The following is a 20,422-nucleotide window of genomic DNA, read 5'->3' as shown; positions in this document are numbered from 1 at the left end:
AGAAAGACGGTGACTGTGTTTATATGGACATTACTAATCAAATTATTTGACAAATCATTAATTTGTGGACTTTAACTGCAGTTAGGCACTTTCACTTTCATTCAGGAACATTTCCTGCATGCCCCCGTGACAAACCAGATATTACATACAATATTGGTGGAGGAGTGTAGCTTTAATGGAATGTTTGATACCGCACAGCCTATAAGAGAAAAAAAAAACCTCTGCATTTCACGGTAACTTAGATGCACTTGGTAGGTTGCGTCAGAAAGCAGTGTGTGTATAGACTATCCTGTCACAAAATAAGTGCAAATCCTACACGACGGTAATAGTTTGATTGCAAAGATTGTAGAGACAGGACAATCAACACCAACTGGAGCCGTGTCTTTATTAAAACGAGACGAGCAGCAAATCCGGATTTCACCATTACCAGATGAGAAAAGCTCTCGGGTAAAAATGTTCCTTCCAAACGTATTTCTGTGGCGTGTGCACTGTAATCCACACGTGAGTCCAGCTGTGCTGTCATAGCAGGAAATGAAAACAAAACCTTCGTTGCAGCACATTAATAAACGCAACACTGATGACCCGTGTCTCCAAACAATTCTTCTTCTTCCACTTGTTTTGGCAACACAACGTGGCGTCTCCCTGCCGTCTGAACACTGTAACAGGTAAAAACTTTCGAAGTGATCATGCATATTAATTCATTCACAATAGAGCGTGCTGATTGGTTTGAACCAAGTCTTTCTCATGAATTAATGCTGCACACTCAGAGACGTCACGATGCACTCGCAGGTACAGATGCCCACTCTCCATGCTGGAATACACACACAAGTATCTAAATCGGCGTGACGCAGCTTCAAAAATTAGTTTCAAATTGGAAGAACAAATTTGCTCGAAGTAACTCAAAAACAACCAATTTTAAGTCTTTAGTGAAATATGTGTGTCCTAATAGTGTTTATAGCAGCGTGGGACGCGTATATGACTGTCAACAGCTCAACACATGTGTTTTGGTGTTTCGTGACCCTTAAATGTTACAGTGTTTTGTTCTCTGTTCTTTAGTCAATAAAAGTCTGGGGATTTGCTACCTTTAGTGGGAGTCCTGCATGCCGTATAAAGAGAGCTCCGTGTCCTCATCTGTAAATGTGTGTGTTTCAGCGGTGATGTACGAAGAGAGCCCCGTTTCCCCAGAGCCCCCCCGCGGCCCTCCTCTCGCCCCATCCGTCGGCCGGGGGACAGAGCGCCGCGTCCTGCCATCATCAACCCGGAGGACCTGAAGGACCTGGATGAGCTGGACAATGACTGCGAGGACGGCTGGGCAGGTGAGCGGGCGGGCGCTGGGTTACACATGCTAACACATCACTATAGGTGACTTTAGGGCTGGCCAATTTAATCAAGGGAATTTTTAATGCACATTTTATTAGTAAAACTGGTTCTAGTAAAGCTCCAGCATGTGCGTTTAGAGTTTACTACTAGTTCACTAATAAGATACGCAGAAATTATTTAACCCTCGTGCGTTGAGTTGTTTTCATCCACTCTGGGCTGATTTTGAGTCTTAATTTGGCCTCATCTTTCTCTGTGTTTCAGCAAATGTGAAAATTTTTGCTGACGAATCTTATTCTGACACATATTTAGGAAAATGCTTTGACCGTTTTCATGAACTCAACACACTCTGGGCAGATTTACCCTCCTTTGGTTATGTTAGTGCTGTATTTGACACATTGACCTCCGTTATAAGCTCTGTTTACAGTCAGGTCTTGATGCCCAATTCTGATTTGTTACCTATATCTGATTTATTTGCCTGTCCGTTTACACGTTCTTTTAATTGTGACCCACATCTGATTCATGTGTTTATACTTGCCATACAACTTACGATGTGGCACATGTGTAAAGGCGGGTTCTAGCATCTGCGCCACACTAGCCACTACGGAAGAAATTGTCTTGCTTTTAGCTCTGTGAAATATGCCAAGTTTGCCCCACTTTAACACTATTTTAAAGCGGAGACTGAAGTAAAGGGCCGCCATCCCAGCTTACGCCCATGTTTTATATATGGTGTCCTCCATCATTCAGAGGGATTTGTTAGTATGAGAGAGATCTCAGGTCTGGGGAGAGCACATTTTGGCGACTGACCACTTTCCTACTTCATGTTTCCTCTGTTGTTGTTTACCGCGTCGGCGTTTCTACACACTCTTCTTTCTACATCATTAAACCGTGGAGAAGCACCACACTCGCAAGTTTAATGACGTACAAAACGGAACGCCTCAATAAATCTGATCTGCCTGTTTACATGACAGTCGCATTGTCACATATCCGATTTACATCTGATTTATTTCCACATATGAAGGAGGCCTGAAACCCATCTGAATATCCAAATGCATGTGTTTCTTTCGTGTTTACACGGTCATAGAACAAATACGATCTGTGTCACATATTATCATAAAATCAGAATTGGGTCACATTTAATTGTAGTGTAAACGGGGCCGTAATCAGATTTTATTATAAAGCCATGACAGTATATGATCATGAATTTTTGATTGCTGCTGGTTTTCCCTGCTGGGATTTAGAGGTAACTCTGTTTAATAGTCGTGTGTTGATTCAATGCACTAAGTCAATGAAAGCAGTTAAATCGGAATCGGAAAACCAAAATGGGGTGGGGCATATTGTAGCTCCTCCCCTAAAAAAATCCCAGCCAATAGCGTTTTGCCATTTTTCTGCTTGTTTTTACTTTACCTGAGAGTAAAATGTGCTCAAGCACATCTATTAAATAGCTAATGAGATTTACTGATGTAAAAGGCGTTATTGTGAAGAGTATTGTGTGTGTGTGTGTGTGTGTGTGTGTGTGTGTGTGTGTGTGTGTGTGTGTGTGTGTGTGTGTGTGTGTGTGTGTGTGTGTGTGTGTGTGTGTGTGTGTGTGTGTGTGTGTGTGTGTGTGTGTGTGTGTGTGTGTGTTCAGGTCTCCATGAGGAAGTGGATTACAGTGAGAAACTGAAGTTCAGTGATGATGAGGACGATCACGCTCCGCGGGAGAAGAGCAAGATCTGGTGAGATTCGCCGTGTTTTCAGTCTGTGCCCTTGAGAATTTACTACATCACTGATCAGATTGATTGATAAATATTTTTACATATAATGCATGTTTGTTATGAAGCTTTTCTGGTGAATTATAAACTGAATATTATTTTGTTTTACCAATGTTGACATAAATATAACGCCATATTGATGGCATGTGTGTATTTGTGTACGTAAATATAAGTAAGAGTGTAAGTGTTTCAGTGTGGAGTTCACAGCATGTTCTGGTGTGTGTGTTTCAGGGACGACTGGGATCATCATCATCATCATCATCATCATCAGGGCCAGCATTCATCTCAGAGTTCAGGAGACGGAACGTTCCCACCAGAGCCCGAAGACGAGCCCTATTTACGCCAGCAGGAGCCACCGGCCTGCAGGAAGACCAGCACACGCTTCCCATCCACAGAACCACAGGTGACAACACTGGGATTTTAGCACACGAAGACTGAAACTATCGGTCCAAAAACATTTTTATTAACTGGAATAAAATATTGACTAAAACTAAACCAATCTAACAGCAGTCACTGATAACCTGAGTGATGGAAAATAATAATCAGCAAAAATCATCGGAAGTGTAGAAGCACTTATTCTGTGGTGTTAAATCTGACCTGCTGCTGTTTTGCTTTTTCTATTTCTATTTTGAATATTCAGAGTTTTACAGTTTAAAAACAAAGTTAGTTTTTCATCTATGGTTAAACACGTCAAAATGAAAGATCGTTAAACTCGATATGTGGCTTTAGTATTCTTTAAAGGTGCAGTATGTGAGTTTGACACCCAGTGGTTGAACTAGGTATTGCACTCCTGGATCAAAACAAACGCAAGCGCAGGTTGCCAGATTGAGGACAGGAGCGAGTGATTTAAACTGTGTAATAAATAAAAGCAACGGCACCTGATAGAAGGAATATTCTCCATAATAAAAGGAGTTTTTGTCTTAACAAACATCTTGAATTGATATATTAGAAATGGTTTTCTCACAGAAAACTATGACAACTGATCAATACTGAAATTAATGGTTAGTTGGAGCCCTATTGAGTACCATCACATGTATATTAACCCTTTCAAGTATATGATCACGCTTTGGGAACATTAAAGAGAAGCGTTCCTAATAACCGTCTCCATAAACAACTATTAAGTATTTACAACTTATGCGTGAAGGGTTAAAGTGGTGCAGTGTGAGTGACCTTGTGTGTGTGTGTGTGTGTGTGTGTGTGTGTTTAGCAGAAGGCCAGTGTGAACAGTGAGTCTGCAGAGGAGCAGGACGAGCCCCAGCGGTCGGCTCCTCCTCGAGGGAAGTTTGTCTCAGCTGACGTCTCGGCGGTAGAGCGAGCCCGCCGGCGTCGCGAGGAGGAGGAGCGCAGGGCCCGAGAGGAGAGACTGGCGGCCTGCGCTGAGAAACTCAAGAAGCTGGATGAAAAGTTTGGCAAAACGGAGAAACCTGCGCGCTCTGGAGAAGCAGACGGGAAGGAGCTGACGCAGTCTCCCGCTCGCAGATCCACAAAACCCCAGCAGGACGGCTGGCAGTACAGCTCCAAAGGTACACTCACTCTTTATGATGCCTCTATACAGAGAGATTCACAAGCGGAGATTAAAGAAGCACGTCAAATCATCTAATGCTATTTAGGGTCTTTTTTGCTGTTGTATAATATAATCATTATATAATCAGTGACATAAAATGACAATAATATCACTTATCACAAATTCACATTATAAAATTATTTAAGACAAGTCTTTTTTAGAGTGTGTGAGAGCTGCTGGTGTTTATCTGTAACTTTAGCAAATCTAGGCACATGAACAAAAGCACCAAGGCTGAAGACAGTGTCATGCTGTGCAAAAATACACCGTAGTCAGCATTTGAAGTGGATTAAAAGGTTTTTCTACATTGTCCTCAGGCAAGAATGGGTGTTCAATAGGTTTAGGACAACTCTGATGAAGAGGTTTTGATCCTCTTCAGTTGTTGACTACTGTAGATGTCAAAAGCAGAGTATTGCTGTGAGGACTGATTGAATGTGCTTGTGTACAGAAGTGTTGGACACCCCCGCGGAGTCAGCGTCCAGTCAGGATTATAAAGACGAAGGCTGTAATTTCCACAATAACGATGATGAGGATGATGAGGGCGTGTCCACGTCTCCTGTGCCGGAGTACAGCCGACATCAGAAGCCTGTGCCGCCGCGCTTCCAGAAGCAGCACCAGCAGCAGGTCAGCATTCACTGCTTTATCTCCAACACACACCGCTGCTTTCAAAACTGCACTTACTTCTAAAGCCTGGTTTATACTCTATTCGCGTGGCGAATGTGACGTCATCACAGTGTTTGCAGAGGTTTGCTTTAGGTGCGTGCGACATGATTTCGGCTGTCGGAGGCATGATTTTTTTGGAGACTCAAGCGAATATTGCACGCGGCGCCACGTTTGATAAGAGTTTAATATGAAACACTTTAAAGAGATTTTGTCTGAAACAGAATGACTGTACAGACATCGTTATGATCCGTGATTATAGAGATAACCAGATGATCAATAATTATTGGCTAGAAATCGAACTCAAGGAAAGTTTTTGTTAAAAAGTTTGGAAGAACCTGAAGGATGAGTTTGTTAAAGCCAAGAGAGGCCATGGCAAAAGTAGAGACCCGGATACACAATTATTGAAGATGTTTTTCCCCCAGTCATAGGTTTTACACTGATGTATTTATTACAATTGAGTTTAAAACACTTTAATAGTTACAAAACTAAAATGAAGGAACAAATTATTTCTGAGTAACAGAAAGGGAATATTTGAAGCTATCAGTTTACAATATACTGCTGCCCTGTTTCTCTAGGCTTTACTGGTGATAATGGTCAGGAGTGTTGGACCAGTGTTGCCTTTTTAGCATAACTAGAGGACACAAACTATCCAGACAGTAATGTGTGAATTGTGGAGCGGGCTAAATCTAAAAAAAAACATCTGTATTTTTTAGGAAGTGTGCTTTTTTGCTTTTATTCTTGCCATAATAAAAATATATTTGTAGAGCAACTCATGTTCTGTTGTCATTAATATTAAACTTTAATATGTAGAACTGTCTGAGATATGAACAAACACAAGTGATGCATCAAAGTTTGATTTAAAAAAAATCTTGAATGGTTATAAAAGTCATTATAATCATAAAAATTATTTATAAAAAATTAGTTTAAAAATATTGAATGATGTTATTGATATGATGTAGTTCCAGAAACTTTCTACTTCTACTGGCTTTACGGTCAGTAGAAGTGTGAACCTACACTGGTCTCACGGTTCGGTTATTCTGTCATTGTAAATGTGTTTCGGGACTTGTAAAAGTGTTTTGCGTCTTAATTTTTTTCTGAAATGTAAATTTGTTTTATCCTTGGTAAAATAGTTTTTCCTCTGTAATTGTGTTTTATAATAGGCAAGAATGTTTTTCAAAATGTAAATTTGTCTTGAGCTTTGTAAAAGCGTTTCACACTCTGTAATGTTGTTTTGCACTTCCTGACCCCCGTAGATAAATGACGTCAGCACATAATAACCTGTTATGATCTATTACTGAACTGATACTGAATTGTCTGCGTCTGCATCGCGGTGCACCGAAGAAACAATTAATTTTGACACCCCTAACGGTCAGTTTCTTTTGACCGCCCCCTGTCATTTTAAAGAATATCACAACTGAGAGCACGGCAAGTATAAAAGCCTCGTCTGTGTCGTGAGGTGCGCATGCAGTCAGCGGAGGTCTGTGATGCAGCGCCAGGCAAAAGTATAAATCCAGTGTAAGCGGTTTGGTGGTTTGTTTACACGAGAACGCTATTGGGTGACTGAAACTGAACATTTCTGAGAGCTCTGGCCAGGCTGAAGATTTTCTGAATTTCCTGGTTGAGTGTGGACGTGTAGATGCGTAAAAATTAAACATCCTGCAAAATATGAATCAGGGAAGATGCTTAAGGCACAGTTTGTTTCATATTATTTCCTTTTGCATAATTATGAGAAGCTTTTGTTAGTTTGTTTATTTTTACTTTGATTTTGCGCGTTAAGAAGTGGTCACGGTGTAATAGCAACCTTATTTACAGGCAGGAAAAACTATATATATATATATATATATATATATATATATATATATATATATATATATATATATATATATATATATATATATATATATATATATATATATATATATTAAAGTTTAAAGTAATTAATTGTAACTAAAGTAATTATGATTATGATCACAGCCCTTTGGCCCACCTCATGTCACCCACCGTTTGAAAACCCCTGCTGCAAGATGTCTGATGTGTGTTATTGTCGGTGTGTCCTCCAGGAGCAGGTGTATAAGCTGGCGTCGTGGCAGCAGTCGGCTCACCCAGCTCAGCCCAGCTCTGCTCACCCGCAGCGGGGCTTCTACCCTCCGCATGTGCTGGGCTTCGATCCGCGCTGGATGATGATGCCACCATACATGGACCCCCGGCTGGCACAGGGCTGCTCTCCTGTGGACTACTACCCTCCTGGAGTCCACTCATCAGGTACACTACCATACGCTGACATGTATACTATTTATTATTTAACGCTTGTGTTCTGTTTACATTGACATAAGCCCGGCACACACCCTATAATCTGCTGTTTTACTTTATATAAACTCTTTTGCACAGGCCTAGATGAAGGGTTAAAGTTTCACAGAAAGGCCGAACAGCAACTGCATTACTGGACTTGCATCATTCTTATGTATTTATCAGGTCTGGTGAAGCCTGTAATTCAGCCGGATCACCTGAACAGTCCTGGCTCCACCTCGGATGAAGGCTGCCATCCCAGCATGCATCAGGAGAGGAGAGCTCCGTCCACTGAGCCCTACCAAGTGTGGAACCAGGACAGCTACTCCTCAGTGCGCAGTTTCACCCCGCCGTACCAGAGGACGCATGAGAACGGAGAGAGAGCTCCAGCGGACGACAGGAGCGACAGATCCACGTCCAGACACGACTCCTATGAAGAGCACAGACACGAGCGCACAGACAGCCCAGCGGAGGAGACACCGCACCAGGGTTAGTGTTAGAGCTTTTGCTTTTGGATTATTTCTGTTCGCTAGTGCAGTCTTATACAGGATAACAGAATTTATTTACATAATGGACACTTTTCACAAAATCATCAGCATCTTAAATCCTTCAAAGTTTTTGATATTATCATTGTTATTATTATTATTGTTGTTGTTGTTGTTTGTTTATATTTTTGATTTAATTTGTTTACATTTATATCTATTGATGTTTGTAATCTATCATCTTTGCATCAAATGACAAAAAGACGAATTCCCGCTTGTGTGAGGTGTGTGTAATGCAGTGTGTATGGGTGCAGGACAGTAAATCTGACATTATTTTCTCTTCTGGCTGCCGTTATCAGTCTCGCACTGTTGTTTTCCTCTTCTGAAAGTCTTGATAACGCCATCGTGGACTTTCTATTATTATTTCAGCAAATAGTATTGTATTAATGTGAAAAGGCTCCATATATATATATATATATATATATATATATATATATATATATATATATATATATATATATATATATATATATATATATATATATATATATATATATATATATATATACATACACACACACACACACACACACACACACACACACACAAACATGTATATCTTATACAATATAGCCATGCATATATTTATATATTGTAGAAATACATTTATATTTATATTTACACACATATATCTCTTATACAATATAGTCATGCATATATTTATACACACTAAATGCACAAATATTTTGTAAATTTGAAGTTTTATTTTGGATGCGATTAATCGTTTTGACAGCACTAGTTTTTACAAATTATTTAGTTTTTCACAGACTGTTGTTGGTTTCATTTAGTTAATTTTGTGATTTATTTTTGTTTTAGTTGATATATTATTTTGACCAGTAGTTTTCGTTTATTAGAATAACCTTGGTTTGGTTGTAAAGGCGCCATCTACTGGTGTTTCTCTAAATTGTCGCAGCTCAAATTTACCACCACAGAGAATTAGTCCTCATTACATCTGAAAAAATATTATTTATTTATTTCTCAAATTATTGTTTTATTTCAGTTTGTTTTTCAGTGACTATTATTAGTTTCATTTAGTTTGTTTTTCATTTGTGATTTTATTTTAATTAACTTTTTTTTTTTTTTTTGACGAGTAGTGTTTTTATTAAAATAACCTTGGTTTGGTTGTTAAGGCGCCATCTACTGGTGTTTCTCTAAACAACCACAGTTCAGACTTACTACCACAGAGAATTAGTGCTTATTAATTCTGAAAATTATTATTTTACTATTTAGTTTATTACGTTTTGTTTTTCAGTGACTATTGTTAGTTTCATTTAGTTTTATTTTTTTATTTGTGACTGATTTATTTTTATTTATTTGATCAGTAGTTTGTTTTCGTTTACTACAATAACCTTGGTATGATTTGTAAAGGCGCTATCTACTGGTGTTTCTCCAAACAGTCGCTATTCAGATTTACCGCCACAGAATCAGTGCTTATTAATTCTGAAAACTATTATTTATTCATTTTTCCAATTATTATTTTCATTTAATTTTTCTGTGATTGTTATTAGTTTCATTCAGTTTTAGTTTTTCACTTGTATCTTTTTTTAATTTCAGTTACCGAAATATGTTTTTGACCAATAGTTTTAGTCTTTTTGTTTTTGTTAGTTTTCTTTGGTTTAGTTTTGGCTTACTGAAGTCTCCTTGTTTGTCCTCCAGGGTTTCGGCAGGGCAGACTCTCGGACGGGCCCCAGCGAGAGCCCATGATGCTCAGCAGGACTCACGATGATCCTCAGCACCAGAAAGAGGAGCCCTACGAGGGTAAAGAGAAAAGCTATGAGTCTGATTTCTGGAGGCGAGACATCCGGAAGGAGAGCAGCGGTCAGACGCAGTGGTCCGATCACGGCTCCAGCAGCAGCAGCAGCATCAGTCAGCCCTCCGAGACCAGCGGCAGAACCCTGCGCAGAACCGGACCCATCAAAAAACCTGTGCTCAAGCCTCTGAAGGTACCACCACAAATCTCAGTATCACAACCAAACTATGAGTTCACAGATCTCTCTTTACACATTAATATTTTCTACAGGGGCTTTTTAATATATTTGTGCCTATACATTAGATTAGTCAGTACCATCTAACAAAACTACGGAGATTGCAGTCCAAATATTATTACACACGCATTTTAATGTTTGGGAATATAGTAAATACAACGTTAATGAAGAGGAAAATCAAGAGAAACATGAAAAATATGAAAATATAGTTGAAATTTTGTAGTTTGTAATTTTAATATTTGCAATAATTGGTTTTAAAATATTATTGATTGATATAAATTTATAAATATATTGAAATATTATATTTCTGTTCCTATTTCCAAACTCTTATTATTATTATGAATGGATAGAACTGGTTAATAAAACTGTTCTGTTAAAATGCAGCAGAAAGTATTGGCTATATTCACTGAGAAATGGAGAAATGGCGTGTGTACTCGTTTATGCTGAGCACTGTCCTTTTTGCAATGACCTATTTTTAATAATATTAGACAACTATTTTTATCTGGAGAGTCTTTAAAGTCTGTGTGAGACTTTTATCTCAATATGTTGATGATGAATATTAATAGGGGGCGGAGCTATCTTGTGCATTTCTTCATAGCAAACTAAAAGAGGGATGTGGTTAAGGATATTAGTATTCTATTGGAAACTCAGGTTAAAATCAACTGAAGGAGCCAATCAAAACACAAAGCAGATGCTCAGAGTTTGATTGAAGATTAACAAAACAAACTCTTCAGTGGATTAACTTGCACAGATTAATTATTCACCTATAGAATAACAACAGACTTTAATAGATTTATTTTTAAATCTGAAAGTAAATCTGAAATAATTTTAGATCTTATATTTTCTTCGTTTTATTGTTATGAACCTTTTTTATTTTAGCACAATGTTGTTTGTAAATTGTGTAAATCTGCCATTTTTGCCAGTAGTTATCAGAGAAGTAGATGGAATTATAATATATGGTAATAAACTCTAAACTCTTTCTCTGTTTCTGCAGGTGGAGGATAAAGAGAACGAGAAGCCCAAAGCGGAGCCTGAGGAGAAGCCGGTCCCCTACAGGTATGCCTATGGTGATGGTAGTAAAACTTGTTGCGATTTAGTAGCTGAAGCTTTTATCATGATATCTGGTATTATCACGGTATTGATCTGCCAAAATCTGAATAACAAAAAATACATTGTGTATTATTAGTGTAATTGCATTTAATGAAGCAATTGTGACTTAATCAGATTACAACTGTGTTTTTAAAGTGTTATTAGGCATTAAATAATGAACTAAAACCACTTAATATTATTAAAAACTTGTAGCTTTAATGGAGAGTTTAATGTTATCTATTGGAGCCTTATTACACAGTGATAGTTTACATTCAAAACCCTGTGAATATAATGGTATATATCGTATAGTCAAGATAAATCGTTTCATATTACGCTCTGTTTATTTCACAAAATACGTTGTTTTATGGTAATACTATTTAATGAGGGAAATATTACACACCTTTACTGGGATGCAGACAGAAGCATGAAGAACAACATCATGAGAGAGCTGCACTCTTTAAACTGCGACATTTACATTTTGCATTATATTTATTTTTATTTTTTTAACCTGTAATCATTCTTTTTTTTGGTGCGTTTTAGATTTTAGCAATATTTATTTTATATTTCTGAATTTATAATCAAACATTTGCCCTGAAGGTCTAAATAAGGTAAGAAATATGATCACAAATGTATGAGGACATCTCTGAGTATGCAGCTTTCAGTATCGCGCTCGCTTAAATTATGAAACAGCATTACTGTAAACAATGTATTTTGTGAATCCGCTATATTAGCGATAGACTTTTTATTTTGTCCATACGATGTATATCATCTGTCATGTACACAGCCGTATTATTCACAGTATTTTAAAGTACCTATGAAATCAATATAATTATAATTACACTTTATTGAAAATCATCATACTCCCCCTACAGGCTGGAGAAGGAAGTGATCACTAATGTGTACGACCTGAAGAAAGACGCTCCGCATGTTTCAAACAGACACTCCAGCAGTGCAGAAGACAAACAAGCAGAGGCTCTGAAGATGGAGAAAACCAGCGCTTTATCTGAAGAGCTCCACAAGGAGAGCTGCTGGGAGAAATCCCAATCCGATTGCTCTGACAGCAGAGATCCCACCGCTCCAAGACGCAACAACTGGATCTTCATCGATGAGGAGCAGGCGTTCGCTGGAGCCAGAGGACGAGGACGGGGACGCGGCTTTCGGGAGTTTAATTCTCGCGGCGGAGCGCGTGGAGGACGCAGCGACACTAATAGAGGAGCGTACAATAATAACAACAACAACACGGGCGCTCAGAGACTCACACGAGGACGCGGAAATCGAGAGTTTAGAGGCGAAGATCTGCAGAGAGGTAAACCGCGCAGAAGAAACGTCAGCGAAACACACAGCGAAACCTCGGAGTACGAAGAACAGCCAAAACGTCCTCGGCAGAAAGTTTCAGAGAACGGCGGAGAAGCACCAGAAGTTAAAAAAGCCGATAGAGAATCCTGGAGATCCAATAAAGTCTACACTGACGATCAGAGCGAGAAACCCAAATCCAGAATGTTCGGCCGATCGTTCCCGCCTCGCCTCAATGCCGCGTATAATCGCGGATTCACCGGAACGAGAGATATTTCAACGTGGAGAGGAAGGGGAACGCAGTTCGGGAGTTCCTCCAGTCAGGAGAACGGCTATAACTTTGTTGCGGACTCTTATTCGAAGCGCACCGAGCCGCTGAAGTATCCTGCTAAATTCACTGGCACGTTTGCGGAGAACGGCGTAGAGGATCGTGACGGAGGATATTATGTTGATAACGATAATCCGGATAACCGTCCGATGAGGAGAAGGCGTCCGCCGCGGCAGGATAAACCTCCACGGTTCCGCCGTCTGCGTCAGGAGCGGGACGGAGCGGGAGCCTGGAGTAATGACGATTACGTGAACGGAGAATTTCCCAATCAGTGGCCGAGCAGAGCGAAGGGTGCAGAGGAGCACTGGCAGAATCACTACTCTGGAGGGCGCTCGCAGGTACGGCTATGAGTGGATTAGATGTTCTTGTTGTGATTATTTGTTAGCTTTTATCACCAGATTAACATGAAAATGTTCATGTTTAAACTATTAATCGAACCAATTATAATTCTAAAGCACTCAAAATAATGAAATGATTGAAATCCACATTATATTACTCTGTATTTTGAATTGTTCACAAAATTGAGCATGTTTGTATTAAATTATTAAATTGTATTAAATTATATGTTTGTGCATGTTCATCATTACATTATATGCAATAATTGAAAATGTGTATGTGCATGGTCAGTATCACAATATATTGAATATCTGCATATGTCTGTGCATCTTTATCACTATATATTGAATTATTGACTCTCTGCATATATATATATATGTGTGTGTGTGTGCAGTCACAGGAGATGACGGCTCAGAGTCAGGGTGAGGACTGGGAAACGGGTTCAGAAAACAGTGATTTCAGTGACTGGCGGGAGAAGCGAGGGCCACACGGGGATCCGCTGACAGACGCGGCTCTCGGAGATCCGGGATCTGAGAAGAGAGAACTCTCCAAACGCAGCTTTTCCAGCCAGCGGCCGCTGGACCGACAGAACCGCAAGAGTGACGTGTCTGTGATGGAGAATCCCAAGATGAGCCGTTCGGCTGATGCGGGATCCAGAAACGACAGCTGGCAGAATGGAGTCGCGTCCAGCAGCAAACGGTGCGGTGCTTTATAACAGGAGCTGAGAGTCTTCATAAAACCAGTGCTATTGATTAATGTGGCTTAAAGTGATCGCCTTAATGCTTTATTGGTATCCAGCACAGTGCAGTAGGCCTAGATCACCCATGTTTGGTTTCTGAAGATGAACAAAGATTAAATAATGACAAATTATTTAACAATAATTAAATAATGAATCTTGAATTTTGCGTGAGCTAACCCTTTAGCTTCCTCTCTGCAGATCTCCAGAAGAGACTGTCAGCGGTCTGAGCTCTGCGTCGGTGTACGGTGTGGAGCAGAACGATGACAGCAGCACGCCTGAACCCACGGGGAAGAGCATGGAGAAAGAGTTGAAGCCCAGAAACATGAAGGCGGACATGACTGAACCACTGTCCCAGTACGACCTCAACACTTACTCAAGTAAGCCAGAAGCTGTGTTGTACCATAGAAGCACTATTTCCATTCATAACATCTGACCACAAACTGGTGTCAGAGACTACAGTCAGTGTATTAAATTAAACACACCTCCACCTGCTAATCAATACATGCATTCAAGTAGGCCTGTCACAATAATCAATATATGGACTTATCGCACAACACATAGACATGACCTCAATCAGTTTTGGTGATGCAAATGTATCGCCCATACATAACCAATTCCAGTAGCATTTTAGCTGATTGTGCAACATCTCGATCTCTATTGGAGGTGTTAGTATGGTTAAAAACACCGTAGTATTTACTATAAGTTACTATAGTATATTTGCATCTGACAACTGAAAATAGACCTAGTAGCAGATATCACAGCCTCTGTTACTCTTGTTGACCTTTATTATTATTTATTTAGGATATGCGTTTCCCATTCTGATTATTGATTATTATTATTATTATTATTATTATTATTATTATTATTATTATACCTGATTATTAAACTCTTAAAATGACTATAAATGAAATATTCTTAATAATAAAATATGATGTGTTCTTTGGAGGAGTGTGTTTGCATCCTGATGCTATTATATTGTCTTTCTGGCATTATATAATGTGTGGCATAAAATGATCTTAAAATGACAATAATATCGTTTATGGCAGTATACTTTGGTGTGATAGATTGTACGGCATACAATAGATATCGTGACAGGCCTACGTTTAAGTCATGATGGATGCATCATATGTGTTGCCATGTTATGGGTGGAAATCTGAAGAGTGCAGAGTTTGTGTGTGAGGGTCAATGAATGCAACATCAGTCAGGCTTTTTATTTACAATAACACCAAACAAGCTTTGTGTGCGGATTATAATTTTACAATTAATACACTTATTTTAGAGCTCTGGCGAAAAATCTGCTTTGAGAAATTGATTCTGAGATTGTCGACATGCATTGCTACCATTTCTTGTTGTTTCCTGTCCTATTTTAAAGCCTTTTGTGTATATGATGGTTTGGTAGTCACGAAAAAAAAAAATCATTTATTGCAACTCCTAAAAAATAATTTATTAATACCATACATCAGCATAAAATACACAGCCTTATAATCTAACGTTTACAGTGTTTATGAAATAAGTTCTCATGTTCTAATTTCAGGCTTAAAGGTGCAGTATGTAAGTTTGACACCCAGTAGTTGAATAGGTATTGCACTCCTGAATCAAAACAAATGCAAGCGCAGGTTGCCAGATTGAGGACAGGAGCGAGTGATTTAAACCGTGTAATAAATAAAAGCAATGGCACCTGATAGAAGGAATATTCTCCATAATAAAATGAGTTTTTGTCCTAACAAACATCTCGAATTGATATATTAGAAATGGCTTTAGTTTCTCACAGATGAACAACAGAAATCTTGATGACAAAGATCACCTCAGGTAAACCTCATGTGCTGTATTCAGTGTTAATGCTAATAATGTGAGCTTGAATGCCGTTTTACAAGACATTTATTGCCTTATACTGAAAGCAGCAGCAGATAGTTCAGCTCAGATCAAAAATAAACCGTCTGAAATTGAACTTAAGAACTAAACACATATCAGTGATTCAGCATGTGCATTTAATAATGTTAAAGAGGTGTAATATGTATTAATTAGATTATAAACCTCACCATTTCATGAGTGAGTGCAGATTCTGTGCTTCTGAATGGCTGTATTTACATTTCTGTCGTGTTTCGTCTGGTGCAAACAGCCAAATTGCTCATCACTGTGTATCTCATTATGAAGCGTGTGGTTAGGACACGCGGTTACAATGTAACCTGCTCACCTAATGTTTACGCTCGTAATATTTATATTATTTGCTAATTAATAACCTCATGTGGAACTCTGAATCTGCTACTGTCCACCGGACGTCACATTTCGATCACAGATGCATGCTTTCAGAGCCTTTCTGAATTAATGAATGAAATACGCAGTTTTACACCATCTGGCAACCCGGAGTGCTGAAATATAATTGGCTAAACTGGCATTGGGTAGGTTAAAATTACCAAAACAAAGACAGCTGTTCCGGCACGGAAAACACATTTTCAAAGCAGAATATCTGACTTCAGCATTGTTCTTCAGATAAACAAGTGTTCACTGAGCATGTTTCTGAATATCTGCAAACATATCATGGTGTTTTTATGCTTCAAAAACTTGCATACAGCACCATTAAAGTTTTGATTTAGTTGTTTAGTTTTGTTGCTAATTAATGGCATGTTCATTTTTGCTGCTGTCATTTAAAATTTAGTTTTTTATGTTTACCAATGTGTTGTTTCGCTTTAGACTCAGACTTGGCCGACTGTTAAATTTGGGTATTCTGATGTTATGTTATGCATTTTGCCTAACATTAAATGTTGAGTGCAAGAAATAAAACATTTGTGAGCTGAGAGAAACGTACATATAATGATCTGAAGCATGAAGTTAGCTGCAGTACCTGTGAAAGCGACGCTGTAACCGCGCTGAAGAAATGAACAAAGTTAAACCATGAGGGGACAGAATAGGTGGGCCATAACCATAATAACACACTAACAAAAACGCTCTCATCACTATTAGTTTCATAAATGTATATATTATAATATTACAAAACCTGCTGTGAGTTGCTTGCTCCTCATTTCACTGAAGTTGCAGTAAGGGAACCCTGCCATATGTTCCGGTTATCCACAGAAGCATTGAGTCAGTATGTTGTGTCTCTGGTGCTGAAGCTGTGATTTGTGTTTCTCCACAGTTGAGAGCGACTCTGGAGCGTCGGTTCCCAGTCCAGAGGTTTTCCAGGATTCTCTGTCCAAAAAACAGCGGCGTCCGCAGGAGGATGAGCGCAGGAGGAAGGACCAGGGCCCTCCGGTAGCTCATCACAGACATTTTAAATACAATACAATACTAATACACACAATACATTACTGTTTACTAACACTTAAGTGCTCTAAAAATAACACTGTTGGACACAAAAGAAGATTCTGAAGGATGCTGGATAAAAAACAGCCATAGTAAGAACAAAATATAGTTTTCCCAGCATTCTTCAAAATATCTACCTTTGTGTCCAACAGAGGAAAGAAACACCAGCAGGTTTGGAACATTTAATTTGTGGTGAATAGTCTTTTTAATATGCATCTCATATTTAGAATGCATCCAAAAGATTATTACTTCTGCTATTTTACTAGTGTTTCAAGACTACGGCTGCGCAATTTTATTATATTTAGCCCCGCCCCCTCAGTAGTTGCTGTTCTGCTATTGGCTGGAGCGGCCCACATCTGAACCCAGAGTTGAAAATAAATAAACACTAGTACAACTAAATAACAAATAACAGCAGCCAATCAGAGTCCAGATGTCTGCTGAGTGTTTCACTCACTCGGGTTAAATCTTTGCTTCTCTTTTTCAGTCTGTAGAATTAGAAATAATGATCTGAAAACTCTTCTACCTGTTAATATCATTACATAAAAACTAGTTTACAAACATAGCTAATAGAAATGGGAAACTCAACAACATTGCATGATTTTCCAGTATCTTGCAGTCCTGTTTTTTAAGGATCGTTTCACATGTTATTAATATCCTTATTGTTGTTTGTGTCTGTAGAGTTCAGTAAAGAACAGAGCAATCGCTTCAAAAATGCCTCCACGGTTTGCCAAGAAGCAGGGCAGCATGTCTATGGAGCAGCCCGAGGAGACGCTCACCGCAAACAACCTGGGAACCGAGATCTGGGAGACCAACAGCACAGGTAAAACACGCACACACACACACACACACACACACACACAAACACACACACACACACACCTGCTGAATATTAATGAGCACTGATGAGCTAGAGTTACCTCAGAAGACCAAACTCTGAAGACTGCGAGAACACACAACACATCGACTGAAATTAAATACATTGTGGTATCAATTTTGTCTGTATAGTCTAACCCTACCTTTAATTAAAGAGTTATTGAATTAATTCAGCTCAGATCAATAGTTAAGTGATGTAGCTGTGTGATAATCAATATAATGTATATCCAGCTGGTGGTTATCACACAATAAACCCTTCAGTCTTCTACAGCAGCTGCTGATAGACCTGTAGTGCCTGCTGTGATCACCGGCTGTGCATTATCCATTAATACTACTGAAATCTTTGTTTTCCTCCCGAAGCTCTGACTGTGCAGTCGTCAGGAGGCGATTCCTGGACTAAACAGGTTTCCTACACGGGGAGTGAACCCAACTCAGAGGTACAGCACCAGAACTCTGAGTATAGTTTGTTTTAAAGGGACCGTGCAACCAAAACAGAAAATTCTGTCATCATTTTAACCAGGGGTCACCAAACCTGTTCCTGGAGGGCCGGTGTCCTGCAGATTTTAGCTCCAACCCTAATCAAACACACCTGAACAAGCTAATCAAGGTCTTACTAGGTGTACTTGAAACAATCAAGCAGGTGTGTTGAGGCAAGTTGGAGCTAAACCATGCAGGGACACCTCCAGGACCGTGATTGGTGACCCCTGATTTAAAGGGTCACGAAACACCAAAACACATGTGTTGAGCTGTTGACAGTCGTATACGTCTCCCACGCTGCTATAAAGACTATTAGGAGGTTTGGAGCCACTCGAGGGAAAGTAAATATGAGTAATTTTATTTTTTTTTTGGTGAAGAAATAATCAAGAAGACGTGTATTTAAGTGTACTGTAAAGGAAACCGAGTGTGTTTAGCAAATGTACATTTGTGTGTGAACTACCCCTTTAATAAAAACAAAGATTTAAATGTACTATAAAGGAAACACGTGTGTGTTGAGTAAATGTGAAGTTTTGTGTGAACGACCCCTTTACCGTGCTGTTGTTCTGTCCTGCAGGATTCCGATGCAGGACCGGAGCAGAGTAAAGAGCACAAGCCCGGACCGATCGGGAACGAGCGCTCCCTGAAGAACCGTAAGGGCTCGGAGGGTCTGGAGCGTCTAGAGGGATCCATCACTCCAGTTAACGGCGTGGATATTCACGTGGAAAGTGTCATTCCTGTTCCGCCCATTGAGTTCGGCGTCAGTGCGAAAGATTCCGACTTCAGCCTTCCTGCAGGATCTGCAGCCGTACCCGTCTCCAACCCCGTCTCCAAACTGCAGGACGCCCTCACCGGGAATGTGAGTCAACATCAGTACACCAGTGATTCATTTCAGGGAGTCACGATTCAATTCTAAAATGATTCATTATATGCATGGACTACTATTGAGCTTATTTTGATGTATGAGTGGACGCAGCCATTAGAATCTTTTTGGCTGGAGACTTCCACTTATTCGTTTACATTGATTTCTAGACTTTTATTATGGCTCGCTCTGCTGATTGATGTTGCAACCTGATCTTATTATATTTTTCTACTTTTTATGTCTAGTCATGAACACACTTGTTTGTAAAGCAAGTAGTTTGGTTGCTTACTGCTGTTTATTATTATTATTATTATTATTATTATTATTATTATTATTATTATTCCTAGTCATTTCTCCTATAGGCAACTTGAATCTGAAGTTCTAAAACAGTCACAATAATGACATAACTTCAGCATTGCAGAATAAGATTCTGATAATATGATCTGAATGTCCAAATTCAGCAGCATAGATGCGCCTGTCGTAGTGTATTATTGTTCTGTTTCCAGCTCCTGCCCGCACCATCAAGATCTCATTTGAGAGTTCTACGTCTTAAATGTTCAATAAATAATCATACCTGTCAACCCTCCTGTTTTTCCTGGGATTCTCTATTCGGCTTTCGTTCCATAAAGGTATTTCCCCAATATTGTTAATCTTTCCCTGAAGGGTGCCAATAAACATTAAAGAGCCGATCCTCCCTATACGCAACCCATACCGCCGAACCACCAGGGGGCGCCCTTTACTCTTAAATATGAATCTGTGCTTTCATTTTATTTATGCATGAAAACACTTTGAAATAAATATAAAAACCGAGGGATTCCCTTCCTTTCCACTACAGGCACCATTGCCCCTCCTATGCAATCATCATAACAGTCTGTTCATGTAGCGGTGCGTGACTGTCAGATGCACTCCATACTGATGAATAGTTTCCCCAAACGGATTCTGTACTCACGGTTCAGTTCGTTTTCCATTATTTTCACATCCCAGTGTTGACAGGTATGTAAATTAATCAAAACTTTCTTT

General features: G+C 39.3%; 1 protein-coding gene across 1 annotated transcript in view; it reads left to right on the top strand.

Annotated features, from left to right (window-relative positions):
• Window positions 1-20,422, top strand: part of prrc2b (proline-rich coiled-coil 2B) — a 47,540-nt gene that overhangs the window by 14,791 nt on the left and 12,327 nt on the right. Inside the window, 16 exon segments of the mRNA XM_056458885.1 lie at window positions 1,153-1,316; window positions 2,948-3,035; window positions 3,303-3,474; window positions 4,279-4,594; window positions 5,081-5,256; window positions 7,356-7,557; window positions 7,768-8,070; window positions 9,780-10,066; window positions 11,103-11,164; window positions 12,070-13,156; window positions 13,549-13,853; window positions 14,092-14,270; window positions 17,027-17,142; window positions 17,872-18,013; window positions 18,427-18,503; window positions 19,118-19,399. Coding sequence (XP_056314860.1) covers window positions 1,153-1,316; window positions 2,948-3,035; window positions 3,303-3,474; window positions 4,279-4,594; window positions 5,081-5,256; window positions 7,356-7,557; window positions 7,768-8,070; window positions 9,780-10,066; window positions 11,103-11,164; window positions 12,070-13,156; window positions 13,549-13,853; window positions 14,092-14,270; window positions 17,027-17,142; window positions 17,872-18,013; window positions 18,427-18,503; window positions 19,118-19,399 — 3,958 coding nt within the window.

Source organism: Danio aesculapii, chromosome 5, assembly GCF_903798145.1.
Source record: "Danio aesculapii chromosome 5, fDanAes4.1, whole genome shotgun sequence".
Classification (NCBI taxonomy): domain Eukaryota; kingdom Metazoa; phylum Chordata; class Actinopteri; order Cypriniformes; family Danionidae; genus Danio; species Danio aesculapii.
This window is presented reverse-complemented; position numbering and strand designations above follow the sequence as displayed.